Genomic DNA, 27,174 nt, shown 5'->3' on the forward strand with positions numbered 1-27,174 from the left:
CCCAAACCATCACTGATTGTGGAAACTTCACACTAGACCTCAAGCAGCTTGGATTGTGGCGTCTCCACTCTTCCTCCACACTCTGGGACCTTGATTTCCAAATGAAAATTGGAACTCTGGGACCTTGCGGAGTGTGTCAATGACTGCCTTCTGGACATCTCTCAAGTCAGCAGTCTTCCCGATGATTGTGGAGCCCACTGAAACAGACTAAGAGACCTTTTTTAAATGCTTAGGAAGCCTTTGCAGGTGTTTTTTGTTAATTATTTTAATTTACCGAGATAATGACTTTTGTGTTTTCATTGGCTGTAAGCCATAATCATCAACATTAACAGAAATAAACACCTGAAATAGATCACTCTGTTTGTAATGATTCTATATAATATGAGTTTCACTTTTTGTATTAAAGAACTGAAATAAATTAACTTTTTGATGATATTCTAAATTTAGTGAAATGCACCAGTATATATAATGAACATATCACTCTGACATATATAATCATAAACTACATAGTTGCATATGTTGCGCTCTAAGGCCACGTGCACACGTTGATTATTTGGTTAGTTTACATCAGTATTTGTAAGCCAAAACCAGGAGTGGGTGACAATTGCAGAAGTGGAGACGTGTTTCTATTATACTTTTCCTCTGATTGTTCCTCTACTGGTTTTGGCTTACAATACTGATGCAAAATACTGACAAAATACTCAATGTGTGAATGTGACATAAGAGCTAATTCAGACAAGCATACTAAACATCTGTGAGCTGTTCATATGCAAAATGGGAAGCGTACAGATAGCACAAGGATCAATGCATGTCACTTTGGTAGTTTCATGCAATAAATGTCTAAATGAAAAGTGACTGCAGGCACGTGCGCAGCAGTAAAAGCCATCTTTTTTTATTGTAGATGACTTTAAAAGTGTGCAAAGGTAATGCAGGCAACATGGTAAACCGGCTACTTTTATCTCGCGTCTGATTACAACTTTGCAGACTGGGAAAACATTGTTCACATGAACGTTTTTACCCATGGACTATTGATCTGCTTGTAAAAATTGCAGCGTTTTTCAGATAAGACATGTCCATTATATCAATGGGTGCGGAAAAAATGGATCTCACGTTGGGGATACCATTCGTGTGTCGTGCATTTTTCTTGGATCCATTACAATTGTTAACATAGGAAATAATAGGAAATCGTTCATTTGAAAACGGTCTGTCATAAGGATGTACAAAATGGACAGACAGATGGCATATTTATGTAAAAAATGGATATACCAAAAGATCATTTGCTTTTTCGGGATGAAAAATTGATAACTTTGCATATGTTCATCTGGACCTGGTCTATCTCTCATAGCAAAAAAAAAGTCTTTATTGAGCAGAATAGTTTTTTTGCAGGGTTCTCTATACACAAGAAATATCTGATGACAGATTTTTCAAAGGTTTTATGGACTGATAAGATGAGAATGACTCTTGATGGACCAGAGGGATCAGCAATAGGCACAGACCTCCACTTCAACTCAGACGCCAGCAACGTGTTGCTGGAGGACTGCTATGGACTGGTATTATTAAAGATAAGCTAGTTGGACCTTTTTTTAAGTTGAAGATGGACTCAAAATCAACTCCCAAACCTACTGCCACTTTTAAGAAGACACTTTCTTCAACAAGTGGTACAGGAAAAATTTTGCAGCTTTCAATAAAACTATGATATTTCTGCAGGACAATGCTCCATCAGTAAAGGCCTTAAAGATGAAAGAATAATGAAGTGACCCCCTTCCTCACCTGACCTAAACCTTATTGAGAACTTGTGGGCCCTTCATAAATGGGAGATTTATGGCGAAGAAAAACAGCCTATTTATGAAAAAATTCAGCATTTGAATTTCGATAGATATATAATCTGATTTATTTGTTGTACACCACTAAAACGACCATAATGCAAACCATACAGAAAAACATTAAAACTAGCAAACATGTTTCATAGAAACCTCATTAATCATGGCACAAAGTCGAGTGAAAATGCAGGCTTAAATTTCTAAATTTCCTTTCCCGGGCTCACTTGTTCTTAGTTACAACCCTCACAACCTGAATTTTAATTAATTACCAGTAGGTTAGGATTAACTGTATTTCTTCTATAAGCTATAAGAAAATACAGTCACTATTCACAATGGTAAATTAGATATTGCCTGATCTTGAATCCCAACGGAGAACGTGTTTTTAGCATATAGATGCACCGAGCCTGTATTTAGTAATTTCTAGTGATGAGTGAGCACTAAAATGCTTGGGTACTCGTTGCTCGGGTCAAGCAAATTGGAATACTCGGGAGCTCGACCCGAGCAACGAGCCCAATGTAAGTCTATGGGAAACTAGAGCATTTTTACAGGCGGCTTTCCCCCGGCGGTCCGCAGAGGGCCTAAAAATTGCCCAAATCGATGGAAACAGTGCTCAAATGACATGGGAACAGCATGGGGAAGACCCCTGGAAGCATTTCTGACTCCCAGGTCACTGCTGTCAACAGCGTTGTCAGAGTATTACTCCACTTTTACGGACTCACAATAAAACATACAAAAACAAAACCAAAATGGATTTTCCTGGAAAATATTTTAAGGAACATCCTTTCCAGGGTAATGATTTGTATATAAGGCAAAATAAATAACCAAAACCAAAAATACCCCTCCACACCTTGGGCTATGTTCACACGTAGTGTTTTTGATGCGTTTTTGCACTTTTGCATTGCTTTCAACAAAGACAAATGCATTCACTGGGACATGTCATTTTAACATTTAACCACCTTATCTGGCCATGTGGTGAGTGACACATCATCAGACACATGCATACAGTGCTGAAAATACATGGGAACAGCATGGGGAAGACCTCTGGAAGCATTTCTGACTCCCAGGTCACTGCATAAAAGTGTGCCCATCATAAGTGATCCTTGGCGCATGCGAAGATGCCTCCCGCCATGCACCTGTCGTTGCAGACTTGCAACAATCACCGTCCACGTCCTTATCCTAGTGCAGCGTTCAGTTGTCCCTACTCCATTCCTTGGAATGCAAGCGCAAGTATGCAGCCAGCCAGCCACCCACCCACAGGCTGCAATACTATACTGCCAAATTTTTGACAGCTGCTTGCACTTGAAATGTGGCCTTTTAGGCTCGTGGAGGCGGAAGCTTTTTATAACCTCATGCCGGCGGCGGCCGGGTGTCCATACTCGGTCCCCAGCCGCCACTGTTTCTCCTGGTGTCGTCTCCGCCTTCCACAAGCACGGGTCCCACAACATTACCCATGCCCTCCCCAGAGCACTTACTGGGAAGGACCGCCTAACCACAAACACGTGGACAGGTGAATGTGGCCAGGGAAGGTACGGAGCCAGTCCACAGCTTTTTTTGCTGAGAGTTGAATTTAGCTCAGTGAAAGGAAAGGCATAGAGGGAAACCGTATCTACTTTGGGTGTCATTTCTCCGTCACCAGGTTCCGCCCATTGTCACACACGACCATGCCAGGCTGCATGTTCAGCGGTGAGAGCCACAGATCAGGCTGCTGTGTTACAGCTTTCAACAACTCTGCAGCTTCTGGGCGGTTTGTCAATTAAGCATTAAGCATGTTATCTTCAGCACAGCCTGTTGCCGCTTGGCCAAGGCAGTGCTGCAGTGCTGTCAGCTTGTGACTGATGTGGTCATTTCGGAGATGGAGGTGGAGGTGCAGGAGCTGAACAATGTGACTTCATTGAGGTTAAATTGGTGACGCTGTTTTTTATACTAAAGAAAGATCCTATTGTTTTGCTTTTTTTACGTTATTTTTTAAGACAAATGCATTCACCGGGAAATGTCATTTTAACATTTTACAAAGTTATCTGGCAATGTGGTGCGTGACACATCATCAGACACATCTTGTTTTATTTATGATGGAGGGACTCTGAAAGTCATAAAGCCTATTTTTATAGGGCCATCAGACGGCCCTTACTATTGTTAAAAGGCCAGCAGTTGGCCCTCGCTATTGTTAGAGAGCCATCAGCCGCCTATGCTTTGTTGTTCCCATTATTAATAAGTGGGTCTCCAGTGACTGCAAGGGCTGCCAAAAATTTGGACACAACCCAATACCCTTTGAAGAGACATAGAGAAGGGTCTCAGTAAAAAAAATGTTCCCATTATAAAGGAGCGGGTCTCCTATAGTGGTAATGCCCATGCTGTGACTGCAAGGGCTGCCAAAATTTGGGAAAAACCCCACTAGGAATTTAAAGACACATAGAGCAGGGCCACAGTAACAACAAATTCCTATTAGAAAGGAGAGAGTCTGCTATACAGTTATAGGGTATGCAGTGAGTCCAACGGCTGACCAATTTTAGGAAAAACCCCACTAAGAATTTAAAGACACATAGAGCAGGGCCACAGTAACAAGTACGACTTGCTTCCATTAGAAAGGAGAGGGTCTGCTATACAGTTATAGGGTATGCAGTGAGTCCAACGGCTGACCAATTTTAGGAAAAACCCTACTAAGAATTTAAAGACACATGTAGCAGGGCAACAGTAGCGACAAATTCCCATTAGAAAGGACAGAGTCTGCTATACAGTTATAGGGTATGCAGTGAGTCCAAGGGCTGACCAATTTTAGTGAAAACCCCACTAAGAATTTAAAGACTCATAGAGCAGGGCCACAGTAACAAGTACGATATGTTACCATTAGAAAGGAGAGGGTCTGCTATACAGTTATAGGGTATGTAGTGAGTCCAAGGGCTGACCAATTTTAGGAAAAACCCCACTAAGAATTTAAAGACACATAGAGCAGGGCCACAGTAACAAGTACGACATGTTACCATTAGAAAGGAGAGGGTCTGCTATACAGTTATAGGGTATGCAGTGAGTGCAATGGCTGACCAATTTTAGGAAAAACTGCACTAAGAATTTAAAGACACATAGAGCAGGGCCACAGTAACAAGTACGACATGTTCCCATTAGAAAGGAGAGGGTCTGCTATACAGTTATAGGGTATGCAGTGAGTCCAATGGCTGAACAATTTTAGGAAAAGCCCCACTAAGAATTTAAAGACACATAGAGCAGGGCCACAGTAACGACAAATTCCCATAAGAAAGGAGAGAGTCTGCTATACAGTTATAGGGTATGCAGTGAGTCCAACAGCTAAACAATTTTAGGAAAAGCCCCAGTAACAATTTAAAGACACATAAAGCAGGGCCACAGTAACAACAAATTCCCATTAGAAAGGAGAGAGTCTGCTATACAGTTATAGGGTATGCAGTGAGTCTAAAGGCTGACCAATTATAGGAAAAACCCCACTAAGAATTTAAAGACACATAGAGCAGGGCCACAGTAACAAGGTACATCAAATTCCGATTATAAAGTAGAGAGTCTGCTATACAGTTATAGGGTATGCAGTGAGTCCAACGGCTGACCAATTTTAGGAAAAACCCCACTAAGAATTTAAAGACACATAGAGCAGGGCCATAGTAACAAGCTACGACATGTTCCCATTAGAAAGGGGAGAGTCTGCTATACAGTTATAGGGTATGCAGTGAGTCCAACGGCTGACCAAATTTAGGAAAAACCCCACTAACATTTTAAAGAGGCATACAGCAGGGCCACAGTAATGACAAATTCCCATTAGAAAGGAGAGAGTCTCCCTTACTGTTGGCTTATGCTGTGAATGCAAGGGCTGCCAAAAATTTGGAGGCACTTCAATGCCCCTTGGAAGAGACGTGGAGGAGGGCCTCATAAAAAAATGTTCCCATTAGAAAGGAGCGGGCCTCCTATACTTGTAATGCCCATGCACAAGAGTATGGGCTGACAAACATTTAGCCCTGGGGGATATACATGAACATACTGTATAAAATTTTTTTTTTACGGGCATCATAAACACCCTTTAAAAAAATTATGTGGGTGTTGCATCATGGACCACGGTCACCCTGGTGATATGGTGGTGGAGGATGAGGAGAAGGAGGAGGACCTGAGCAAATAGCCAAATCAGGAAGCGTATACCCATGTGTGGGTGTGAAAAGGTGCATGGGAATACACCTCCCAAGAAAAGACACTGGATTTGAGTTTATGTTACGCTGCTATCATTCGGTGGTGTTGAGAAGTCTGGCCCAATCCAGCCCTTGTTCATTTTTATAAGAGTCAGCCTGTCAGCATTTTCTGTTGACAGGCGGATGCGCTTATCAGTTATAATTCCACCAGCGGCACTAAAAACCTGCTCTGATAAAACGCTGGCGGCAAGGCAGGCCAGGACCTCCAAGGCATAGAGAGCTAGTTCATTCCACGTATCCAGCTTGGATACCCAATAATTATAAGGCACAGAGGAATCACGGAGGACGTTGGTGCGGTCGGCAAGGTACTCCGTCAGCATCTTCCAAAACTTTGCACTCCTTGTGAGAGTACCCCGCGACTCAGGGCCTGTGCGATGGGAGGGGCTGAGAAAACTCTCCCAGAACTTTGACAGTGTTCACCTGCCTCTGCTGGATTGAAGTTGTGTCTCTCTCGCCTGTACTAATTGGTTATCCAACGAAGTGTGCCCTCTGCCGCCAGCATTTTCAGATGGGAATTTTTTTAATAGTTCCGCAAAAAAGGCCTTCTGGTACAGCCCCATTTTTGTAGACCTGTCCGCTTCAGGAATAAGAGATATAAAGTTCTCCTTGTAGCGTGGGTCTAGAAGTGTCACCAACCAACTGTCACCCAAAATTTTGAGAACGCGAGGGTCATGAGCAAGGCAGCATAACATAAACTCAGCCTGTGTCGCGCTGCGTTGCGCACGCGGGAGCTTACCCGGAGCCGGATCTCTTGAGGGTTGTAGTCTCATGGCGGTGACCCGGTCCGTGCCCAGGGAGTCAAACTGAGCGGCGATGTAACAGCGGTAGATGCAGGACGACTACGCCACCCGTTGAATGCAGCTATGGAGCTGCCGCTGCAGGACAGTCCGCTGAGGCCGGTGGATGGATGGTGCAGCGTAGATGGTATAACCCCCAACGGGAGGGGTATGGCCTCAGGGCAGCAGATGTGGATGATGGGGGTAGCAGGAACCACTCAGAGACGGTGCGGTGTAATTCAGGGTCTTTACTGGTAACAACGATAGACCCTCCCGGAGTACTTGCTAGTGAACGGGGCCTGGTCAGTCCTTGAGCAGATGGGATCTGCCCTGGCCAGGCGGAGTTGTAGGCCTCCCAAACTGACTGTACTCTTCTGGCTACCTTGCTAGAAGCGGATATAAGTAGCCCACGTCCCTGAGTGTACCGTGTGGTACTCACCCGTATGGCCGGTGACTCGGGGCCTTCTAATGGCTTCCGCTCCACGATGGCGGTGCTGGTCCCACGCGTGTGACCGTGCCTTCGGGTTTCTGGGCCTGAGGACCTGAAATCCCCTGCCGGTCGGCTTCTGCTGCTGGGTAAGAGTTAGTCCCCACAGCCTCGGACGCCGGGTCCGGTAAGAAAGCTTCTCAGTCAGGGCGAGCTCTGCAGCTGCCAGCCCCTGACTCGTAGTAGTATTGCTTCTGCTGTTTCTTGTCTCTACTCTCCTTGACTGCTAACCCTGCTTCAGCCCCGGGTTTATATAGGGGAAGTTCTTCCCCTCCCAAGACTGGGCAGGAGGTGTGGCATGCACAGGATCCCTGACCAAAGGACCTCCCACCTGCTCTCAGACATAACATCTCTATCACTGTGGCAACCAGACCCCTGGGGTGTCACATTCCCCCCTAGTGAAATTTAGTACTCCGGGACTAAACATATTTTAGAAAAACATAACAAGATAAAAACAATAATAATACAATAAGAAAAACATATAAAGTTGGTTACGGCATGTCCGTAACCGGGTGCAGTCTTTGAAGAAAAGCAAGGTGTCCATTTCACCAAAACAGGGAGACGTAACCAGGTAGGGGTTTGTCCTACCCCGAGTCCTTAACAGTCTTTAGTCCGTCCTGGGTTACGCTCCAACTATGTACAAGGATTCCCGGTAAATCCACCAAGGATTCCTAAAAATAACTGGAAACACAAAATTATACACAAGCAACAATACACAGATAAACATAAATAAAACAATTTATACACTTCAAATCCTCCAGCGTGCGGGTAACTGGCCTCTAGTGGCCCTAGTGGACCTACGGAGCTGACTGTCTGGCCCTGAACTACAGGGTGTAGGAGCTGTCAAGGGTAAACTGGGCAGCTGTCTACCGGCTCTTTGTCTCACTAGGGGTACGGCAGGCTCACTATAAGCAGAGGGTTAATCCTCCTGTTCTGCTTGTGTGGAGTCTTCTGCCTCCTGGACCGGCTGTTCTTCCAGCTCTACCTGTTGCTCCGTAGGTGCTTGGGATGCTGGTTGGAGGAAGGTGAGTACGGGTACCACAACTGCACCATTGACTTGAGTCCAAGACCGAGGGAAGTCCCCGAGCACAGTACTAACCATATCTTCCCTTTCCTCTACGGGTCGATGGTCTTCTTGTTCCTCTTCAGGGTTCCTCAGTTGTTCGGGACACTTCTTCAGGTGGTCCCGGGATACAATGGCTGTGGTTTCCCCTCCGTCTTTACTGATGGTACAAACCTTCGGGTTCTCGTGGCTTGAGGGCAGTACGGTGTACGGGTCCTTCTCCCACTGGTCGTCCAACTTGTGGAGCCGTCTCTTCCTCTTCAAGACCTGCTCTCCGTGTACCAGGGGAACAGCGGGAGCATACTGGTTGTAAGTTTTCTCTTGTCTTTCCCTAGCCTGACAGAGACTTCGCTCCACGCTCTCCTGTACTCTCCGGTACTGCTGCTGCCTCTCTGTGTCCCAGTCTGTTTCTGGTGAAGTGTCCTCGGGTGTCAGGACTCCCATTTCCAGGTCAACAGGTAACTTACCAGGTCTTGCCCTCATTAGGTAAGCCGGGGTACAGTTGGTGGAACCTACCGGGATGTGGTTGTATAGGTCCACCAGATCGGGCAACTTCTCAGGCCACAGACTGCGTTCTTCCAGGGGCAACGTTTTTAGAAGATCCATTACCACCTGGTTCATTTTCTCACAAAGTCCATTAGTTTGCGGATGGTAGGGTGTCGTCCTTATCTTCCGGCAGCCATACAGATTGCAGAATTCCTGGAAGACCTCCGCTTCAAAGGCAGGTCCCTGGTCCGTCAGCACTTGGTCCGGGTACCCGTGTGGACGGCAAAAGTGCTGCTGAAAGGCTCTAGCTGCTGTTTGAGCCGTTAAGTCCTTGACAGGGATGACAACCAGAAACCGGGAGTAATGATCCACGATGGTTAACGCGTAGACGTAGCCACTTCTGCTTGGGGTCAGTTTTACATGATCCAAGGCTACCAGTTCCAACGGTTGCCGGGTGACGATGGACTGCAGGGGAGTCTTCTGGCTGGCACGGTCCTTCCTTCTCAGGTTGCACGGGCCACAGTCTCTGCACCACTTCTCGATGGTTCCCCTCATGCCTACCCAGTGGAACCGCTCGCGCAGCAGGAACTCCAGCTTCTTCCACCCGAAGTGTCCAGCTCCGTCGTGGTATGCCTCCATCACCATGGCTGCGTCTCTTCGTGGCACCACTACTTGCCAGAGTAATTCATGCGTCCGGGAGTTAACCATTCTGCGGCACAACTTCCCTTTGTAAAGAAACAGTCGACTCTTCTCTGCCCATAGTTGTTTGGCTTCCTCCGGAGCGTCTGGTTCAAGGCGAGCCTCCCGCCGAGTCAGCATCTCCTTCACCAGTCGGACGGCAGGGTCGCTGTCTTGCGTTTCCGCCCAGTTGTAGTGGGGTAAGGGGTTCAACGTAGCAGCCTGCTTACTCCTTACCCGGTGGGAATACTGGATAGTCCCATGACGGTGGAACGCAGGGAGTTCAACTTCTTCCAGTCCCTCCGGATCTTCTCCTCCGTCCGGCAGGTTGGGCATCCTGGACAGGGCGTCCGCGTTGGTATTGGAGCGTCCTGCCCGGTATTTGATTGTGAACTCGTAGTTGGACAGACGGGCCATCCACCTCTGCTCCAGGGCACCGAGTCTTGCCGTGTCCAGGTGTGTCAACGGGTTGTTATCCGTGTACACGGTGAACCGGGAAGAAGCGAGGTAATGCTTAAAGCGCTCGGTGACTGCCCATACTACGGCCAGGAACTCTAGCTTAAATGAGCTGTAATTCTCGGGTTCTTTTCGGTGGGTCGCAGTTTTCGGCTGGCGTAGGCGATTACTCGTTCCTTCCCCTGCTGGATCTGGGACAGTACGGCTCCTAGCCCGATGTTACTGGCGTCGGTGTAGAGGATAAAGGGCTGGCTATAATCCGGGTACGCCAGGATTTCGTCCCCCGTGAGGGCCATCTTCAGCTGGCGGAAGGACTCTTCTTTCAGCTCCTCCCATTTGAAGGGCAGCTTCTGGTTCTTGGCCTTCCGGGACTGGCCTATCAGGAGGTCCTGCATAGGTGCTGCCTTTTTGGTGAAACCGGGAATAAACCTTCGGTAGTAGCCTACCAACCCGAGGAACTGCCGCACTTCTTTTACGCTGGAGGGGCTTGGCCATTCCTTAATTGCGGTGATCTTATCAGGGTCGGGAGCCACTCCGTCAGCGCTCACCACGTGTCCCAGGTACTGCACCTTTGGTTTCAGGAGGTGACACTTGGAGGGTTTCACCTTTAGGCCGTAACTTGCCAGAGCTTCGAACACTTCCGCCAGGTGTTTCAGGTGGTCCTCATACGTCTTGGAATATACGATGACATCGTCCAGGTACAACAGGACCGTCTCGAAGTTTCTGTGGCCCAGACAACACTCCATTAGTCGTTGGAAGGTTCCCGGTGCGTTGCAGAGTCCGAACGGCATGCAGGTGAACTCGCTAAGTCCCATCGGGGTGGTGAATGCGGTCTTCTCCCGGTCCGCCTCTGCTACAGGAACCTGCCAGTACCCGCTAGTGAGATCCAAGGTAGAGAAGAAGTTAGCAGATCTTAAAGCAGCCAATGACTCCTCTATCCTTGGTAAGGGGTACGCATCCTTGTGTGTGATACGATTGATTTTCCGGTAATCTACATACATCCTCATGGTGTTGTCTTTCTTTCGGACTAAGACTAGTGGAGCTGCCCAGGGGCTACAGCTATCCCTGATCACCCCAGCCTCCTTCATGTCTCTAAGCATCCCCTTGGCGTGTTGGTAGTGGGCAGGGGGTACGGGTCGATACCTCTCTTTTATAGGAGGATGGTCTCCCGTGGGGATGTGGTGTTCTACCCCCTTGACTCGCCCGAAGTCTAACGGGTGTTTACTGAACACTCTCTCGTACTCCTGAACCACCCGATAGACTCCTTGTTTCTGGTGGGCGGGAGTGGAGTCAGTACCCAGATGTAGTTGCTGACACCAGTCCTCCATGTTTTTCTTAGAGCCGTTACCTTCCTCCGGGTGAGATGGAGGCAAGGGTTCCACAGATTGTATAGAATTTTGGTTAATGGTATATAATTTGGCTAGCGTGGCATACCGGGGCAGGTACACTTCCCTCTCCCCGATATTTATTATGCGAACGGGCACCCTCCCATGGCGTACATCAACCACCCCCCATGCTGTCAAAATGGTGGGCCTACTGTCCGAGTAAACTGGTTCTACCATTGCCTGGTAATCTCTACCTCTCAGACCAATAGCTGCCCGGCACCAAATCATCATTTCACTTTTTGGGGGCATGGCAATAGGAAAAGGGTCACACATTCTTACGCTACCAATCTCACCGCCGGAGAGTTCCACCTGTTGCCGTCGCATCAGTGCCCGGATCTCTTTCTGGAGCACCCGCTGCTCGCCGGAGCTGGCGTTCTTGGCAACCTGCTGTAAAAGGAAAATCACCTCTGCAAGACAATTTTCAATTACATTAGTTCCTAGAGTTATTTTTGGGTGACTCTCATGTTTGTCAATATCTACAATGATCAGTCCCTGTGCTGCCAGTTCGACTCTACCGATTTTGATGGTCACCTCTTTAAATCCGATCTGTGGCACGGGCTGGCCATTGCTGGCGATGATACTCAAGTCGTCGTCAGGGTAGCGGGTAATATCCGAGTCATTCCAGTACTGCTTAAAGAGCACGTACGGGATGGTGGTGACCTGTGACCTGGTGTCCAGTAGGGCACTCATGGGAATGCCATCCAGTACCACAGGCAAGACTGGACGTCCTCCCACATATCTGTCGCGCCAGTTCGATGGGCCTGGTGATCTTTTTCCTGGGGGTTGGCCCTCTACCCCAGGTTGTGCCCGTTTAAAGAACAGTACCTTGCCATATGTCCAGGTTGATTGCAGCGGCGGCAGATGGGTCGTCCGTCCTCGCTGTATCGGTCACTGGGTCTCCCTCTGGCCGGTGGGGTCCTCCTTGGTCGACGCCACGGGATGTCCTCCGGTCCGGATGCCAGATGGATCTTCCCTGGGGTGGAAGCCTGTAAAGACTGCACAGTTCGGGTTAGCGCAGCAACGCTCTTAGCTAGCTCTTGGACCTGATGGTGTAGGTCTGGAGCCGGGTCATTGTCCAAAGCCTGCGCATCAGCTCCCACAGGCCCTGCCGACAAGGGCGCCGCCTCCTGGTGGTAAGTGATAGCAGGGCGCTTGTGGGTCACAACGCCACCCGGTGCCGGTTCTCGGAGCACCCGGATGGCTCTGTCCTTGAACTGTGCAAAGCCCAGATGGGGATCCTGTAAGGCCATTGCCCGCAACTGGGTTCGGTGGGTATTACAATACAGTCCCTCTATAAACTGTTCGGTCAACAGCCTGTCCTCGTTTCCCACTCCATCAGGGTCGGTCTGCTTAATGGCCCTCAGGGCCTCTTGTAGGTTTAGTGCATAGTCCCTTATACTCTCATGCGCTCGCTGCTTGCACCCGTAGAATCTAAGCTTAATCTCGGCTGAGGTGCGGGTATCAAAGGTGTCCTTCAGCCGGGTTAGTATCCCTGCGACAGTCTTCCTCCCAGGTGGCCAGGATTTTACTTCCCTTTTGGCTGCCCCGGTTAGTTGGGCCACCAGCATGCTCACTTTTTGCTCTTCTGTGAGGGGGTACACCTGGAAGAGGCTATCCAGCTTTTCTCTAAAGTCATGCAGGGTATGTGACTCCCCTGAGTACTGGGGTAGCCAAGCTGCTCCCTGGATATAGGGCATGGTGAAGGGCATAACTGCAGCAGCGGTAGCGCTGGCGGGGGTTGAGGCAGTGAAGCTCTCCTCCGTATCCGACATCTTCCTCCCCCCTAGTGGACCGTGGCCTACCTTGCGATGATCCTCTTCCGTAGGCCGCGGCTCCGCAGTGGATCGTCAGGGTTGAGGACCTTCCGTCGCGCTCCTGTGACGTCGGCGTCTGCTGGGCTCCTTCCAGGACCTTACGCAACGTCCGGACGTGAGGCGGGGCTTCAGTTCTCGCGCGCTTTCGGAGTCCACGCCCCTCTTCTTCCCGCGCGGCGTCCTCAAGATGGCGTCCAATGGCGGGAAAACTCCACGGATGGCGGGAAGAAGGCAGAAGATGGCGCCGGATGGCGGGAATCTTCACCACAGGTAAGTTTGAAAAGTCTCTTTTTCAGGCACGCAGTACCCGGTGGTTGCGGGCACGAAATCCTGCCGACTACGCCAAAGTTGACGCGCCCCTGGGCCTGTGTCGCGCTGCGTTGCGCACGCGGGAGCTTACCCGGAGCCGGATCTCTTGAGGGTTGTAGTCTCGTGGCGGTGACCCGGTCCGTGCCCAGGGAGTCAAACTGAGCGGCGATGTAACAGCGGTAGATGCAGGACGACTACGCCACCCGTTGAATGCAGCTATGGAGCTGCCGCTGCAGGACAGTCCGCTGAGGCCGGTGGATGGATGGTGCAGCGTAGATGGTATAACCCCCAACCCGAGGGGTATGGCCTCAGGGCAGCAGATGTGGATGATGGGGGTAGCAGGAACCACTCAGAGACGGTGCGGTGTAATTCAGGGTCTTTACTGGTAACAACGATAGACCCTCCCGGAGTACTTGCTAGTGAACGGGGCCTGGTCAGTCCTTGAGCAGATGGGATCTCCCCTGGCCAGGCGGAGTTGTAGGCCTCCCAAACTGACTGTACTCTTCTGGCTACCTTGCTAGAAGCGGATATAAGTAGCCCACGTCCCTGAGTGTACCGTGTGGTGCTCACCCGTATGGCCGGTGACTCGGGGCCTTCTAATGGCTTCCGCTCCACGATGGCGGTGCTGGTCCCACGCGTGTGACCGTGCCTTCGGGTTTCTGGGCCTGAGGACCTGAAATCCCCTGCCGGTCGGCTTCTGCTGCTGGGTAAGAGTTAGTCCCCACAGCCTCGGACGCCGGGTCCGGTAAGAAAGCTTCTCAGTCAGGGCGAGCTCTGCAGCTGCCAGCCCCTGACTCGTAGTAGTATTGCTTCTGCTGTTTCTTGTCTCTACTCTCCTTGACTGCTAACCCTGCTTCAGCCCCGGGTTTATATAGGGGAAGTTCTTCCCCTCCCAAGACTGGGCAGGAGGTGTGGCATGCACAGGATCCCTGACCAAAGGACCTCCCACCTGCTCTCAGACATAACATCTCTATCACTGTGGCAACCAGACCCCTGGGGTGTCACACGTGCCATACTGCTAACAGGCAAGACTTCTGTGTCCTCACCAAGAGGATGACTGACCATGCTCTCCTCCTCCTCTCTGTCCTCTGGCCATCCCCGCTGAACAGATGGTATGACAGCTGTGCAGGTAGTACCGTCTATAGTGCATGAAACTAGCTCCTGTCCTTCCTCCTCCTCCTCTTCCTCATTGTCACCCAATCCACGTTGGGATGAGATAAGGCTTGGCTGTGTGTAATCACCCTGTATGGTTCCTTGCTCGATCTCATCGTGCTCCGCCTGCAATGCATCCTCTTTGATTGTGAGCAGAGAGCGTTTCAGAAGACAGAGAAGCGGGATGGTGATGCTAAATATGGCGCTATCGCTGCTCACCATCTTGGTGGAGTCCTCAAAGTTTTGGAGGATGGTACATATGCCTGACATCCATGTCCATTCCTGATGTCTTATGTGTGGAGTTTGAACTGAATACCGACGGCCTTGTTGATGCTGGTACTCAACAACTGCCCTCTTCTGCTCACAAATCCTTCCCAACATCTGCAGAGTAGAGTTCCAATGCGTGGGGACATCACACACCAGTCTGTGAGCCGGAAGCTGCAAACGCTGCTGAAGCACGGCGGAAGCTGTAGCTGATTTTCTAAAATGGACACACAGGCGGTGTACTTTAACAAGCAGATCCGGCAGCTCTGGGTAGGATTTGAGTAACCGCTGAACCACGAGGTTAAGCACATGGGCCAGGCATGGTACGTGTGTGAGCACGACTCGCCTCAGAGCTGCCACCAGGTTCCGGCCATTGTCACACACGACCATGCCTGGCTGTAGGTTCAGCGGAGATCTGCCTGCTCTTTCAGAGCTGTCCACAACTCTTCAGCATTGTGCGGTTTGTCACCTAAGCATATTAGCTTCAGCACACCCTGTTGCCGCTTGGCAGAGGCAGTGCTGCAGTGCTTCCAGCTTGTGACTGATGTGGTCATTTCGAAGATGGAGGCTGAAGAGGAGAAGGCTGAGGAGGAGGAGGTGCAGGAGCTGTAGACCGTGGGGGGAACCCTGATTGACCTAGGGCCCGCAATCCTTGGCGGCGGGAGGACATGTTCCGTCCCAAGGTCCGACTGGGTCCCAGCTTCCACTATGTTAACCCATATGTACCGTCCCTGCCCACAAGCACTTGTCCACGTGTCCATGGTTAGGTGGACTTTCTCGGTAGCTGCGTTGTTGAGGGCACGGCTAATGTTTTGGGACACGTGCTTGTGTAATGCGGGGACGGCACACCGAGAGAAATAGCGGCGGCTGGGGACCGAGTACCGAGGGACGACCGCCGCCATCAGGTTGCGGAATGTTTCCGTCTCCACAAGCCTAAAAGGCAACATTTCGAGGGCAAGCAATCGTTAAATGTGAGAATTTAGTAGTGTGGCCTGTGGGGTGTTGGCTGCATATTTGCTCTTGCGTTCCAAGGACTGGGGTATGGACAACTGAATGCTGCGCTGGGACAAAGACATGCACGTGCTTCCTGATGCTGCTACTTGAGAGTGCACAACGACAGGTGCAGGGCAGGAGGCATCTTCATATGCACCATAGACAGGGGATTGGCTTGCATGCACAACAGCGGAAGAAGCAATGGTGCCACCTGCAGACACTGTTCCAGGACCCTGGGGTTTGGCTCACAAAGTCGGGTGCTTTGCTGCCATGTGCCTGATCATGCTGGTGGTGGACAGGCTGGTCGTTTTGCCACCCCTGCTGATGCTGGCCTGGCAGGTGGTGCAAATGGCCTTTTTGGGGTTATCGGCAGAGTCTTTAAAAAACAACCAGACTCGGGAAGACCTAATTGTTGTACTGGCAACTTCCTTCGTGTTGGTGTTACGGGGAACGGTTGCCTGCCTTCTGTCTGCGGCAACTACACTGCTTCTTCTTGCCTGTTGGGGGTGCTCTGCCTCCCCCCCCTGTGTGCTGATGTCCTCGCTCTGCATGTCCTCCTGCCAGGTTGGGTCAGTTACTATATCATCCACCACCTCGTCTTCCACTTGCGCACCCTGGTCCTCCTCCTGACTTTCTGTCAATTGTGTCTCATCATTGTCCACCTCTTGTGACACTTTCCTACCATCACCTTCATGTGACCGTGGCTGCTCAAATATTTGGGCATCGCTACACGCGATCTTCTCTCACCCCGCTTCAAGTGAACCGGGCGAGTGGCCCAAATCTATAAATGGAAAAGTGAACAGCTCTTCGGAGTGTCCAAGTGTGGGATCAGTTGTCTCCGGGCACTCGGCATGGTGGGAGGAAGTAGGATCAGGGTGAGGAATATGCGGTCCAGACTCACGGCTACAGACACTTGACTGTGTGGAAGACAGGGTGGTGGTGGTGGTGGTGGTGGCTAAGTGACTGGAAGCATTATCCGCTATACAACCAACAACCTTTTGACACTGCTTTGGGTTCAATAGTAGTGTGTTGCGGTTCCCTAGGAATTGGGACAGGAAGGTCAGGAGAGAAGATGTGGGTGTTTGTTGTGGCACAATTTCAGCTTGCACATGGCCTTGTCCTCGACCTCTGCAGGCACCATCACCATCACGTTTAGTTCCCCGTCCCTTGCCACGTGCCTTGCCAATTTTAAATGGAGGACAGTATCTTCCATGCTCACTACAAATGACTGAGTTTGGAGTGAACTTATATGTGATCCGCTGTAATATGTATTCTGCAGTGCCAACAAGCAAATGGCGCAGAAAAACGGTGTTCTCTGGATTGCTTTTTAAGCAAATAATGAGGATTAAGATCCAAAAAAAAGTATTCCTGGCCCCTGAGACCTGGGCTTTCATATAGAAATATCTAACAGCAGCAGAAGACAGAATTGGAATGGAGCCTCTTGTCCTATGTGCACTGCAGTCTGCTATATACCCTGCCTGCCTGCCTATATACACTGCCTGCCTGATATCTCTGCAGATGGATTAGTTAGTCCTCAAAATGACTGTTTGTTAAGATGGATATGGGTAATGTACGTTTTTTCTCCCTACACTACATAATACGAAAGCAAATCTCTCCCTGACACAGCAGCACCTCTCCCTACTCTGCCTGATTCTGGAGTGACTGTGATGGGCACAGCGGCGGCAGGTCTTATATAGACCTGATGAAGTTGTGCGGCCAGCTAATCACTGTAATGCCACAACCAACATGGCTACGGCATTACAGTGAGTGGCAGGCAATCCCTGCATGTTGATTGGCGCTCTAACGAGCGCCAAATAGGCAGGGAGGGGACCCGTGCTCCCGCCGAGCAACCCCGGAAATACTCGGCGAGCGCCGAGCATCTCGAGCAGTAGTGAGCATGCTCGCTCAACACCCTTTCAATTACAGGAACTGAAAAATAAATGGTATTCCTTTCATGTATTTCGCTAAAATGTCCAGACACTGCAGACCTATTAACTGCTTGTTTATTCGCTGTATCTGATAAATGTTGTACATGTCTTGCAGCCCTCATATTCCAACTTGCAAAATGTACATGTCAGTTTATATAACACATTACTATCATTACAGTTAATATATCTGTGAATATTGTATGTTTTATTAGTGAATTTATTGATGAAAAAGGACGGTTTATCTCTACATGGCTGAAGCATTTGCTGTGGCCATATTTAACTCCTTCACGAGATGGCGATTTTCCGTTTTTTTTTTTTTTCATTTTTTTTTCTCTCCTTCTTTCAAGAGCCATAACTTTTGTATTTTTCTGTCATTATAGCCGTATGATGGCTTGTTTTTTTTGGGATGAATTGTAATTTTTAATGACACCATTTATTTTACCACATAGTGCAATGGAAAACGGGGAAAAACTTCCAAGTGCATTGAAATTGAAAAAATGTGCAATTTCACAATTGTTTTTTGGGTTTTTTATTTACCATGTTCACTATATGGTAAAACTGACCTGGCAATATAATTTTCCAAGTCAATATGAGCATGCATATACCAAACATGTATAATTGTATTTAATCGCTGAAAAAAAATGTAGAAATTTGTAAAAAAAAAAAAATTTGCTTTTGTCACCATTTTCTCACCCACCTCTTCAACCTACTCCACCTCCTCCTCCACTTGGACCTCTTCCTCCTGGTTCAAGATTATTATTTTTTATTTCTGCTCTGCTTAGCGTAGGGACAGGATACAGCGGTAGTGAGGGACAGTATTAGGTTTTGTGTGTGCACAATTTTCCAAAAAGACTCTTTATGTGTACTCTGCACCTGTGACTGTGATTGTACTGTGTGTATCCAAAAAATGTTCTGATCTGCAACCGTGTCTGTGGGAGTCATGTGCGTCAAAACAAATTGTTCTACTCCTATGCATCCATGTCTGTGATAGTGACACATTTTTATAATCTGCAAGAGTGTTTGTGGAAGTACTTTGCCTAAAAATCACTTAAAAAAATCAAGAGAGCATCAGATAAGGGACATGGACGTGGTAGTCAAGGTCTTGTTTTTGCCATCTTGTTGTGTTTCTTGTTGCCTCATATTGGTATCATCTGCAGGAAATGAGTGTTCATTCTGGTCACTTGTTTTTGCGATCTTGTTGTGTTTCTTTTGTCTCATATCGGTATCATCTGCAGAAAATGAGTGTTTATTCTGGTCACTTAGATCTCTTCCACAATCCATATCTGGATAGCTTTCTTCCATACATTTTTTGACACATTCTCGTTTTTTACAGTGATCTTTAGTGAGACATTAATCAAAGCAGGCAAAATTAACTCACGGTGCTCGACAAGCTCGGCGAGTATTTCTGGGTTGCTTGGGTGAGAACTCGGGTCCCCGCTCTGCATGTTTGCCGCTCTTTAGAGATCCAATGAACATGCAGGGGATTGCTTGTCAATCACTGTAATGCCGTAGCCATGTTGGTTGTGGGCATTACAGTGATTGGCTGGCTACACAGCATCATCAGGTCTATATAAGACCTGGCGCCGCTATGCTCGTCACAGTCTACCCTGGAAACAGGGAGAGTAGGGAGAGCTGTTAATGAGTCAGGGAGATATTTACTTGTTTATAGTTAGTATAGGTATTCCACAGCATATCGTTAACAATCCCGAAAAGTAGGAAAAATGGGAAGCATTTAAGGAAACCAGGATGGATGAACACAGAACTTAAACACATGCTAAAAAGAAAGAAAGAAATGTTTATTAAATGGAAAGAGGGAGGCATATCTAAAGAAGATTATAATGCAGTCTGCAGATCCTGTAGGGCACGTATCAGGTTAGCTAAAGCTGACAATGAATTAAGGCTTGCAAGAGATGTCATAAGCAATAAAAAAGGATTTTGGGGGTATGTCAAAAGTAAAAGAAAAGTCAAAGATGCTATAGGATTTTTACAGGATGAAAATGGAGAAATGGTAAGAGAGGATGTTGAGAAGGCCGAACTTTTTAATTCCTATTTTGCATCTGTTTTCTCTCAGAAAGAAAATGTAACATCAACTGATCTTCACTGTCCTTTTAAAGGAATAGAGGAATCCAAGTTATCAGTAAACAGAGAGATTGTGAGGGAATATTTAGCTAACATAAATGAGTTCAAGTCTCCAGGTCCAGATGAATTACACCCCAGAGTACTGAAGGAGATTGTAGAAGAAATTTTAGAACCACTCTCCATAATCTTTGAAAATTCTTGGAGAACAGGAGAAGTCCCAGAAGACTGGAGAAGAGCAAATGTTGTTCCTATCTTCAAAAAGGGGAAGAAGGTGGACCCAGGGAACTATAGGCCGGTGAGTCTGACTTCTATACCAGGAAAGATCTTTGAACAAATTATTAAACAACATGTATGTAAGTACATGGATAAGAATGAAGTGATTAACCAGAGTCAGCATGGGTTTGTAACTAACAAGTCATGTCAGACTAACTTAATTTCCTTCTATGACAGAATCACTGACTGGGTGGATCAGGGAAATGCTGTAGATATAGTATATCTTGACTTCAGCAAAGCATTTGACAAAGTATCTCACATCATCCTTATTGAAAAAATGTCCAAGTATGCAATGGACCAGGCAACTGTTAGGTGGATTCATAACTGGCTTAGTGATCGGACTCAAAGGGTGGTTGTAAATGGCTTCACATCCAGCTGGATGAATGTCTCAAGTGGGGTACCACAGGGCTCCGTCCTGGGACCTGTATTGTTCAACATCTTTATCAATGATTTAGATGAAGGAATTGAGGGTAAACTGATTAAATTTGCTGATGACACAAAGCTAGGAGGGATAGCTAATACTAGAGAAGAGAGAGAGAGGATTAAAAAAGACCTAAATAAACTGGAGCAGTGGGCAGCAACCAACAGAATGGTTTTTAACTGGGAAAAATGCAAAGTACTACATCTGGGCAATAAAAATGAAAAAAGCATATACAGAATGGGAGGAATAGAGCTAAGCAACAGTACATGTGAAAAAGACTTAGGTATACTAATAGATCATAGACTGAACATGAGTCAACAGTGTGATGCAGCAGCAAAAAAGGCAAATACAATTCTGGGATGTATTAACAGAAGCATACAGTCTAGATCACGTGAAGTCATTATCGGTCTTTACTCCTCTTTGGTCAGACCTCATCTGGAATACTGTGTACAGTTTTGGGCACCACATTTTAAAAAAGACATAGACAAACTGGAGCAAGTTCAGAGAAGAGCGACCAGAATGGTGACTGGTCTGCAAACCATGTCCTATGAGGAACGGTTGCAGGATTTGGGAATGTTTAGCTTGCAAAAAAGAAGACTGAGAGGAGACTTAATAGCTGTCTACAAATATGTCAAGGGCTGTCACATTGTAGAAGGATCATCTTTATTCTCATTTGCACAAGGAAAGACTAGAAGCAATGGGATGAAACTAAATGGGAGGAGACACAGATTAGATATTAGAAAAAACTTTTTGACAGTTAGGGTGATTAATGAGTGGAACAGGCTGCCACGAGAGGTGGTGAGTTCCCCTTCAATGGACGTCTTCAAACAGAGGCTGGACAGACATCTGTCTGAGATGATCTAGTGAATCCTGCTTTGAGCAGGGGGTTGGACCAGATGACCCAGGAGGTCCCTTCCAACTCTACCATTCTATGATTCTATGATTCTATGATATATATATCCATCTGAACTAACAGTCCTTCTGAGTACTAATCCAGCTGCATATTTTCAGTGGTGAACGTAATAGCAGGAGTTATGCAGTCAGGGTATGTGACAGGCTGCAGTGCATGATACAGCACAAGAGGGTCCATTGCATGTTCATCTTCTGACTGATCCTGATATGACAAATATTTGTAGACATAGCCCCAGATATCAGGGGCCAGGGCTAAATATCTTTTTTTATCTTAATCCTGATTATTTGCTTAAAAAGCAATCCAGAGTACACCATTTTCCTGCTCCATTTGCTTGTTAGCACTGCAGAATACAGCCATAACTTTTTCATATTACAGCAATAAAAATCCAGAAATTTGAACTGAACATGGAAAATATTGGCCTCCATTTCCATTTTGTTGCAGTGTGTCGGTCAAGCTATTCACTATTCAGACAAGGTATCTATGAAGAATAGTATTAGTAAACCACAGGCCTGCTATTTAAAATCGTGGTTCTCTGTCGACGTATTACGTATAACTGCATTCCAAAATCAGCCATTTCTGGCTTCTATTTTCATTTCGTTGCAGTGTGTCGGTCAAGCTATTCACACTTGGTCTCTGTGAAGAATAGTATTAGTTAACTACAGGCCTGCTATTTAAAAACATGGTTCTCTATCAGACGTATCACATATAACTGCGTTCCAAAATCAGCCATTTCTCGTGAACGTGGAAAATATTGTACTCCATTTAAAATGGGCAAGGTGCGTGGCAAGGGACAGGGAAGTGCACATGATGGTGATAATGCATGCAGAGGCCGAGGCCGTGGGCAAGCTGAAATTGTGCCACAGCAAACACCCAAAGCTTGTAGCTCGACCTTCCTGTCCCAATTACTAAGGGACCTTACAACACCACTATTGAACCCAGAGCAGTGTCAAAAGGTTGTTGGTTGGATAGCAGAAAATGCTTCCAGTCACTTTGCCACCACCACCACCAGCCTGTCTTCCACATGGTCAAGTGCCAGCAGCCGTGAGTCTGGACCACATATTCCTCACCCTGATCCTCCTTGCTCCCACCATGCCAAGTGCCTGGAGATAACTAATCCCACACTTGGACACTCAGAACAGCTGTTCACTTTTCCATTTATAGATTTGGGCCTCTCGCCAGGCCAGCTTCAAGCGAGTCAAGAGGAGAACGGGTGTAGTGTTGCCTAAATATTAAAGCAGCCACGGTCACACAAAGGCAACAGTGGGAAAGTGCAATTACTGTCGCAAGAGGTGGATGATGATGATGATACACAATTGCCAGAAAGTCAGGAGGAGGACCAGGGTGCGGAAATTGAAGACGAGGTGGTGGATGATATAGTAACTGATCCGACCTGTCAGGTGGATATGCAGAGCGAGGACAGCAGCACACAGGGGAAGGGAGGCGTAGCACCACAACAGGCAGGAAGAAGCAGTGTGATGGCCGCAGACACAAGGCGGGAAAGCATTTCACGTAACGCCAGCATGACGGAAGTTGCCAGTACAACTGTTAGGTCTTCCCGAGTCTGGTTGTTTTTTAAAGACTCTGCAGATAACCCCAAAAAGTCCATTTGCACCACCTGCCAGGCCAGCATCAGCAGGGGTAGCAAAACTAGCAGCCTGACCACCACCAGCATGATCAGACACATGGCAGCAAAGCACCCGACTAAGTGGGCTGAACCACAGGGTCCAGAAACAGTGTCTGCGGGTGACACCACTGCTTCTTTTGCTGTTGTGCGTGCACGCCAATCCCCTGTCCATGGCGCATGCCAAGATGCCTCCCTCCCTGCACCTTTTGTTACACACTCTAAACTAGCACCATCAGCAAGCACATCTACATCCTTGCTCCAGTGCAGCGTTCAGTTGTCCATACCCCAGTCTCTGGAACACAAGCGCAAATACGTAGCCAATGCCCCACATGCCACACTACTAAATTTACACATTTCGCGAATCCTTACGCTCGAAATGTTGCCTTTTAGATTCGTTGAGACAGAAACTTTCCACAACCTGATGGCGGCGGCCGTCCCTCGGTACTCTGTCCTCAGCCGCCACTATTTCTCCAGGTGTGCCGTCCCCGCATTACACGAACACGTGTCCCAGAGCATTAGCCATGCCCTCAACAACGCAGTTACTGGGAAAGTCCACCTAAACACAGACATGTGGACAAGTGCTTGTGGGCAGGAATGGTGCATCTCGCTGACGCCACACTGGGTTAATATAATGGAAGCCAGGGCCCAGTCGGACTTTGGGACAGAAGTTGCCCTCCTGACGTCGAGGATTGCGGGCCCTGGGTCAATCAGGGTTACCCCCACATTCTACAGCTCCTGAACCTCCTCCTCCTTCTCTTCAGCCTCCATCTCTGAAATGATCACATCAGTCAGAAGCTGGAAGCACTGCAGCACTGCCTTGGTCAAGCGCCAACAGGCTGTGCTGAAGCTAATATGCTTAGGTGACAAACCGCACAACGCTAAAGAATTGTGGACAGCTCTGAAAGAGCAGGCGGATCTGTGACTGACACGGCTGACCCTACAGCCAGACATGGTCATGGGTGACAATTGCCAGAACCTGGTGGCGGCTCTGAGGTGAGGCGAGCTTAACCTCATGGTTCAGCGGTTTCTCAAAACCTACCCGGATCTGCTGGATCTGCTTGTCAAAGTACGCCATGTGTGTAGCCATTTTAGAAAGTCAGCTACAGCTTCTGCCACCCTTGCTGTGCTTGAGCAGCGTTTGCAGCTTCCAGCTCACCGACTGGTGTGTAATGTCCCCACGCATTGGAACTGTCACACTGTCACAGAATACTGGAGGTAGGGGGCCTAAGCTGACCCTAAGCTGGGGCCCTGACTAATCCCTCATCCTGGAGGTACTGTTAAAGGTACAGAGGTCCAGGCCGCCAGCGTAACCCCTACCTCCTGAGGATCCCTGCACCACAGTAATCTAGTCCTGAGAAGGACCCCGATCACAACAATTGGGAACCAGCGATAATATGCCCACACACAGTATTTAAACGAACGAGACAGTACAAGGGAAAAACCAAAACCACCTTGCATACAACTTCAACAAAACTACAACAGAGGGAACACCAACGGGAAAGGAGATAAATGATAAAGCGAGGAAAGGGAAATAACACTTTCAAATACACTTATCTCAGCAACTCCAAACACCACGATCCGCTCTGTAAGTCTGAATGAAAAGCTTTCACCGACACCTCACAAACAGACCTGCAGGAATATAAAGGAGTCTCACTAACGAAGCATTGATTGCAGCTGGGCGAGGCTGGACCTCAGCTAGCCCAGAGAGAGAGAGAATTAACTCCTTCACTGCCGAGAAAACACAAAGCACCAACAAGTCATTCAAGATGCAGAGGAACATGTGAAGCACCCATACAAAGGAAAGAAGCTGAAGAAACATCCCGAATTCCCCAAGAAGCCACTCACACCCTATTTCCGCTTCTTCATGGAGAAGAGGGCCAAATATGCCAAGCTACATCCAGAGATGAGCAACCTAGACCTAACCAAAATTTTGTCCAAAAAGTATAAAGAATTACCAGAGAAAAAGAAGATGAAGTATGTTCAGGATTTCCAAAGAGAGAAGCTAGAATTTGAGAGGAACCTGGCAAAATTCAGAGAGGAGCATCCAGACCTCATGCAGACAAACAAGAAATCTGACGTCCCTGAAAAACCCAAGACCCCTCAACAGCTGTGGTACAATCACGAGAGGAAGGTCTACCTTAAAATAAAGCCTGATGCCAGTACCAAGGATGTAAAGGACGCCCTGGCAAAGCAATGGTCTCAACTCTCAGATAAGAAACGTCTCAAATGGATCCACAAAGAATTGTCATAACTTTTTCTCCAGCTACCATGGATCCAGTAGCCGGTCTAGCTCAGCAGTTGCAGAGTTTGTCCATGGGGCTGGCGGACGTTAGGTCCAAGGTTTTGCATCCTCTGGAGCAAGCCGGACCAGAACCTAAAGTAGCTCTCCCTGACAGGTTCACTGGGGGGCGGGACAAGTTTTTTGTTTTCCGGGAGGCATGCAAATTGTACTTTCGGCTGCGGCCTCGGTCATCGGGCAGTGTACTCGTGACGATCTTCGTGGCAACACACCCGTGACAGGAACTCTACACTGCAGATGTTGGGAAGGATTGTGAGCAGAAGATGGCAGTTGTCGACTACCAGCATCAGCAAGGCCATCGGTATTCAGGTCATACTCCACACATAAGACCTCAGGAGTGGACATGGGTGTCAGACATCTGTACCATCCTCCAAAACTTTGAGGACTCCACCAAGGACTCCACCAAGAGTGGCGATGACGCCATAATTAGCATCACCATCCCGCTTCTCTGTCTTCTGAAATGCTCTCTGCTCACAATTAAGGAGGATGCATTGCAAGCAGAGCACGATGAGATGGAGCAAGGAACCAGACAAGGTGATTACACACAGCCCAGGCTCATCTCATCCCAACGTGGATTGGGTGAAAATGAAGAAGAGGAGGAGGAGGAAGAACAGAAGCTAGTGTCCTGCGCTATAGATGGTAGTACCTGCACAACTGTCATACTGTCTGTTCAGAGTGGATGGCTTAGGGCAGGGAGGAGGATGAGGCTGAGGAGGAGAGCATGGTCAGTCATCCTCTTGTTGAGGACACAGAAGTCTTGCCTGTTAGCAGTCTGGCACACATGGCTGAGTTTATGTTATGCTGCCTTTCCCGTGACCCTTGCGTTGTCCAAATTTTGGGTGACAATCATTATTGGTTGGTGACACTTCTAGACCCACGCTACAAGGAGAACTTTCTGTCTCTTATTACCGTGCCGGACAGGCCTAATAAAATGGGGCAGTACGAGAAGGCCCTTGTTGCGGAATTAATAAAAAAAATTCCATCTGAAATCGCTGGAGGCAGAGGTCACAGGAGTACAGGTGAGGGACACAAATGCAATCCAGCAGAGGCGGGGGAACACTGTCAAAGTTCTGGGATAGTTTTCTCAGCCCCTCCCATCGCACAGGCCCTGAGGCACGGGGTACTCTCACAAGGAGGAAACATTTCGAAAGATGCTGAGGGAGTACCTTGCCAACCGTACCAAAATCCTTTGTGATTCCTCTGTGCCTTATAATTATTGGGTATCCATGCTGGACATGTGGCATTGACTGGCTCTCTATGCCTGGAGGTCCTGGCCTGCCCTGCTGCTAGCATTTTGTCAGAGCGGGTTTTTAGTGCCGCTGGTAGAATTATAACCGACAGGCGCATTCACCTGTCAACTGCAAATGCTGACAGGCTGACTATTATAAAAATGAACAAGGGCTGGATTGGGCCAGACTTCTCAACACCACCGAATGATAGCAGCATAACATAAACTCAAATACAGTGTCTTTTTTTTTAGAGATCTAACTCTATTCGCATGCACCTCTGTCTTCACACCCAGACATGGGTATACGCTTCCTGATTTTGTCTGTTTGCTCCTGTCCTCCTCCTTCTCCTCATCCTCATCCTCCACCACTATATCACCACCATATCTACCATATCACCACATCTATGTCTCTTGCAAGGGGCATTGGAGTTCCTCCAAATTTTGGGCAGCTGTTGCATTCACTGCATAGGCAAACAATATGGGAGTCCCACTTCATAATAATGGGAACATTGTTTTCAGGAGGC

At 48.0% G+C, this 27,174-nt stretch overlaps 1 protein-coding gene across 1 annotated transcript in view; it reads left to right on the plus strand.

Moving 5' to 3' along the window:
- The window catches only part of LOC141245057 (nucleolar transcription factor 1-A-like), a 101,837-nt gene extending 76,463 nt beyond the window's left edge, over positions 1-25,374 (plus strand). The window contains exon 3 of the mRNA XM_073669043.1: positions 24,871-25,374. Coding sequence (XP_073525144.1) covers positions 24,871-25,374 — 504 coding nt within the window. The remainder of the gene's footprint in view (positions 1-24,870) is intronic.
- The last annotated feature ends 1,800 nt before the right edge of the window (positions 25,375-27,174 follow it).

This window comes from Phyllobates terribilis, unplaced genomic scaffold (assembly GCF_046119375.1).
Source record: "Phyllobates terribilis strain yellow unplaced genomic scaffold, ASM4611937v1 Scaffold_2__4_contigs__length_985480577, whole genome shotgun sequence".
In the NCBI taxonomy this organism is placed as follows: Eukaryota; Metazoa; Chordata; class Amphibia; order Anura; family Dendrobatidae; genus Phyllobates; species Phyllobates terribilis.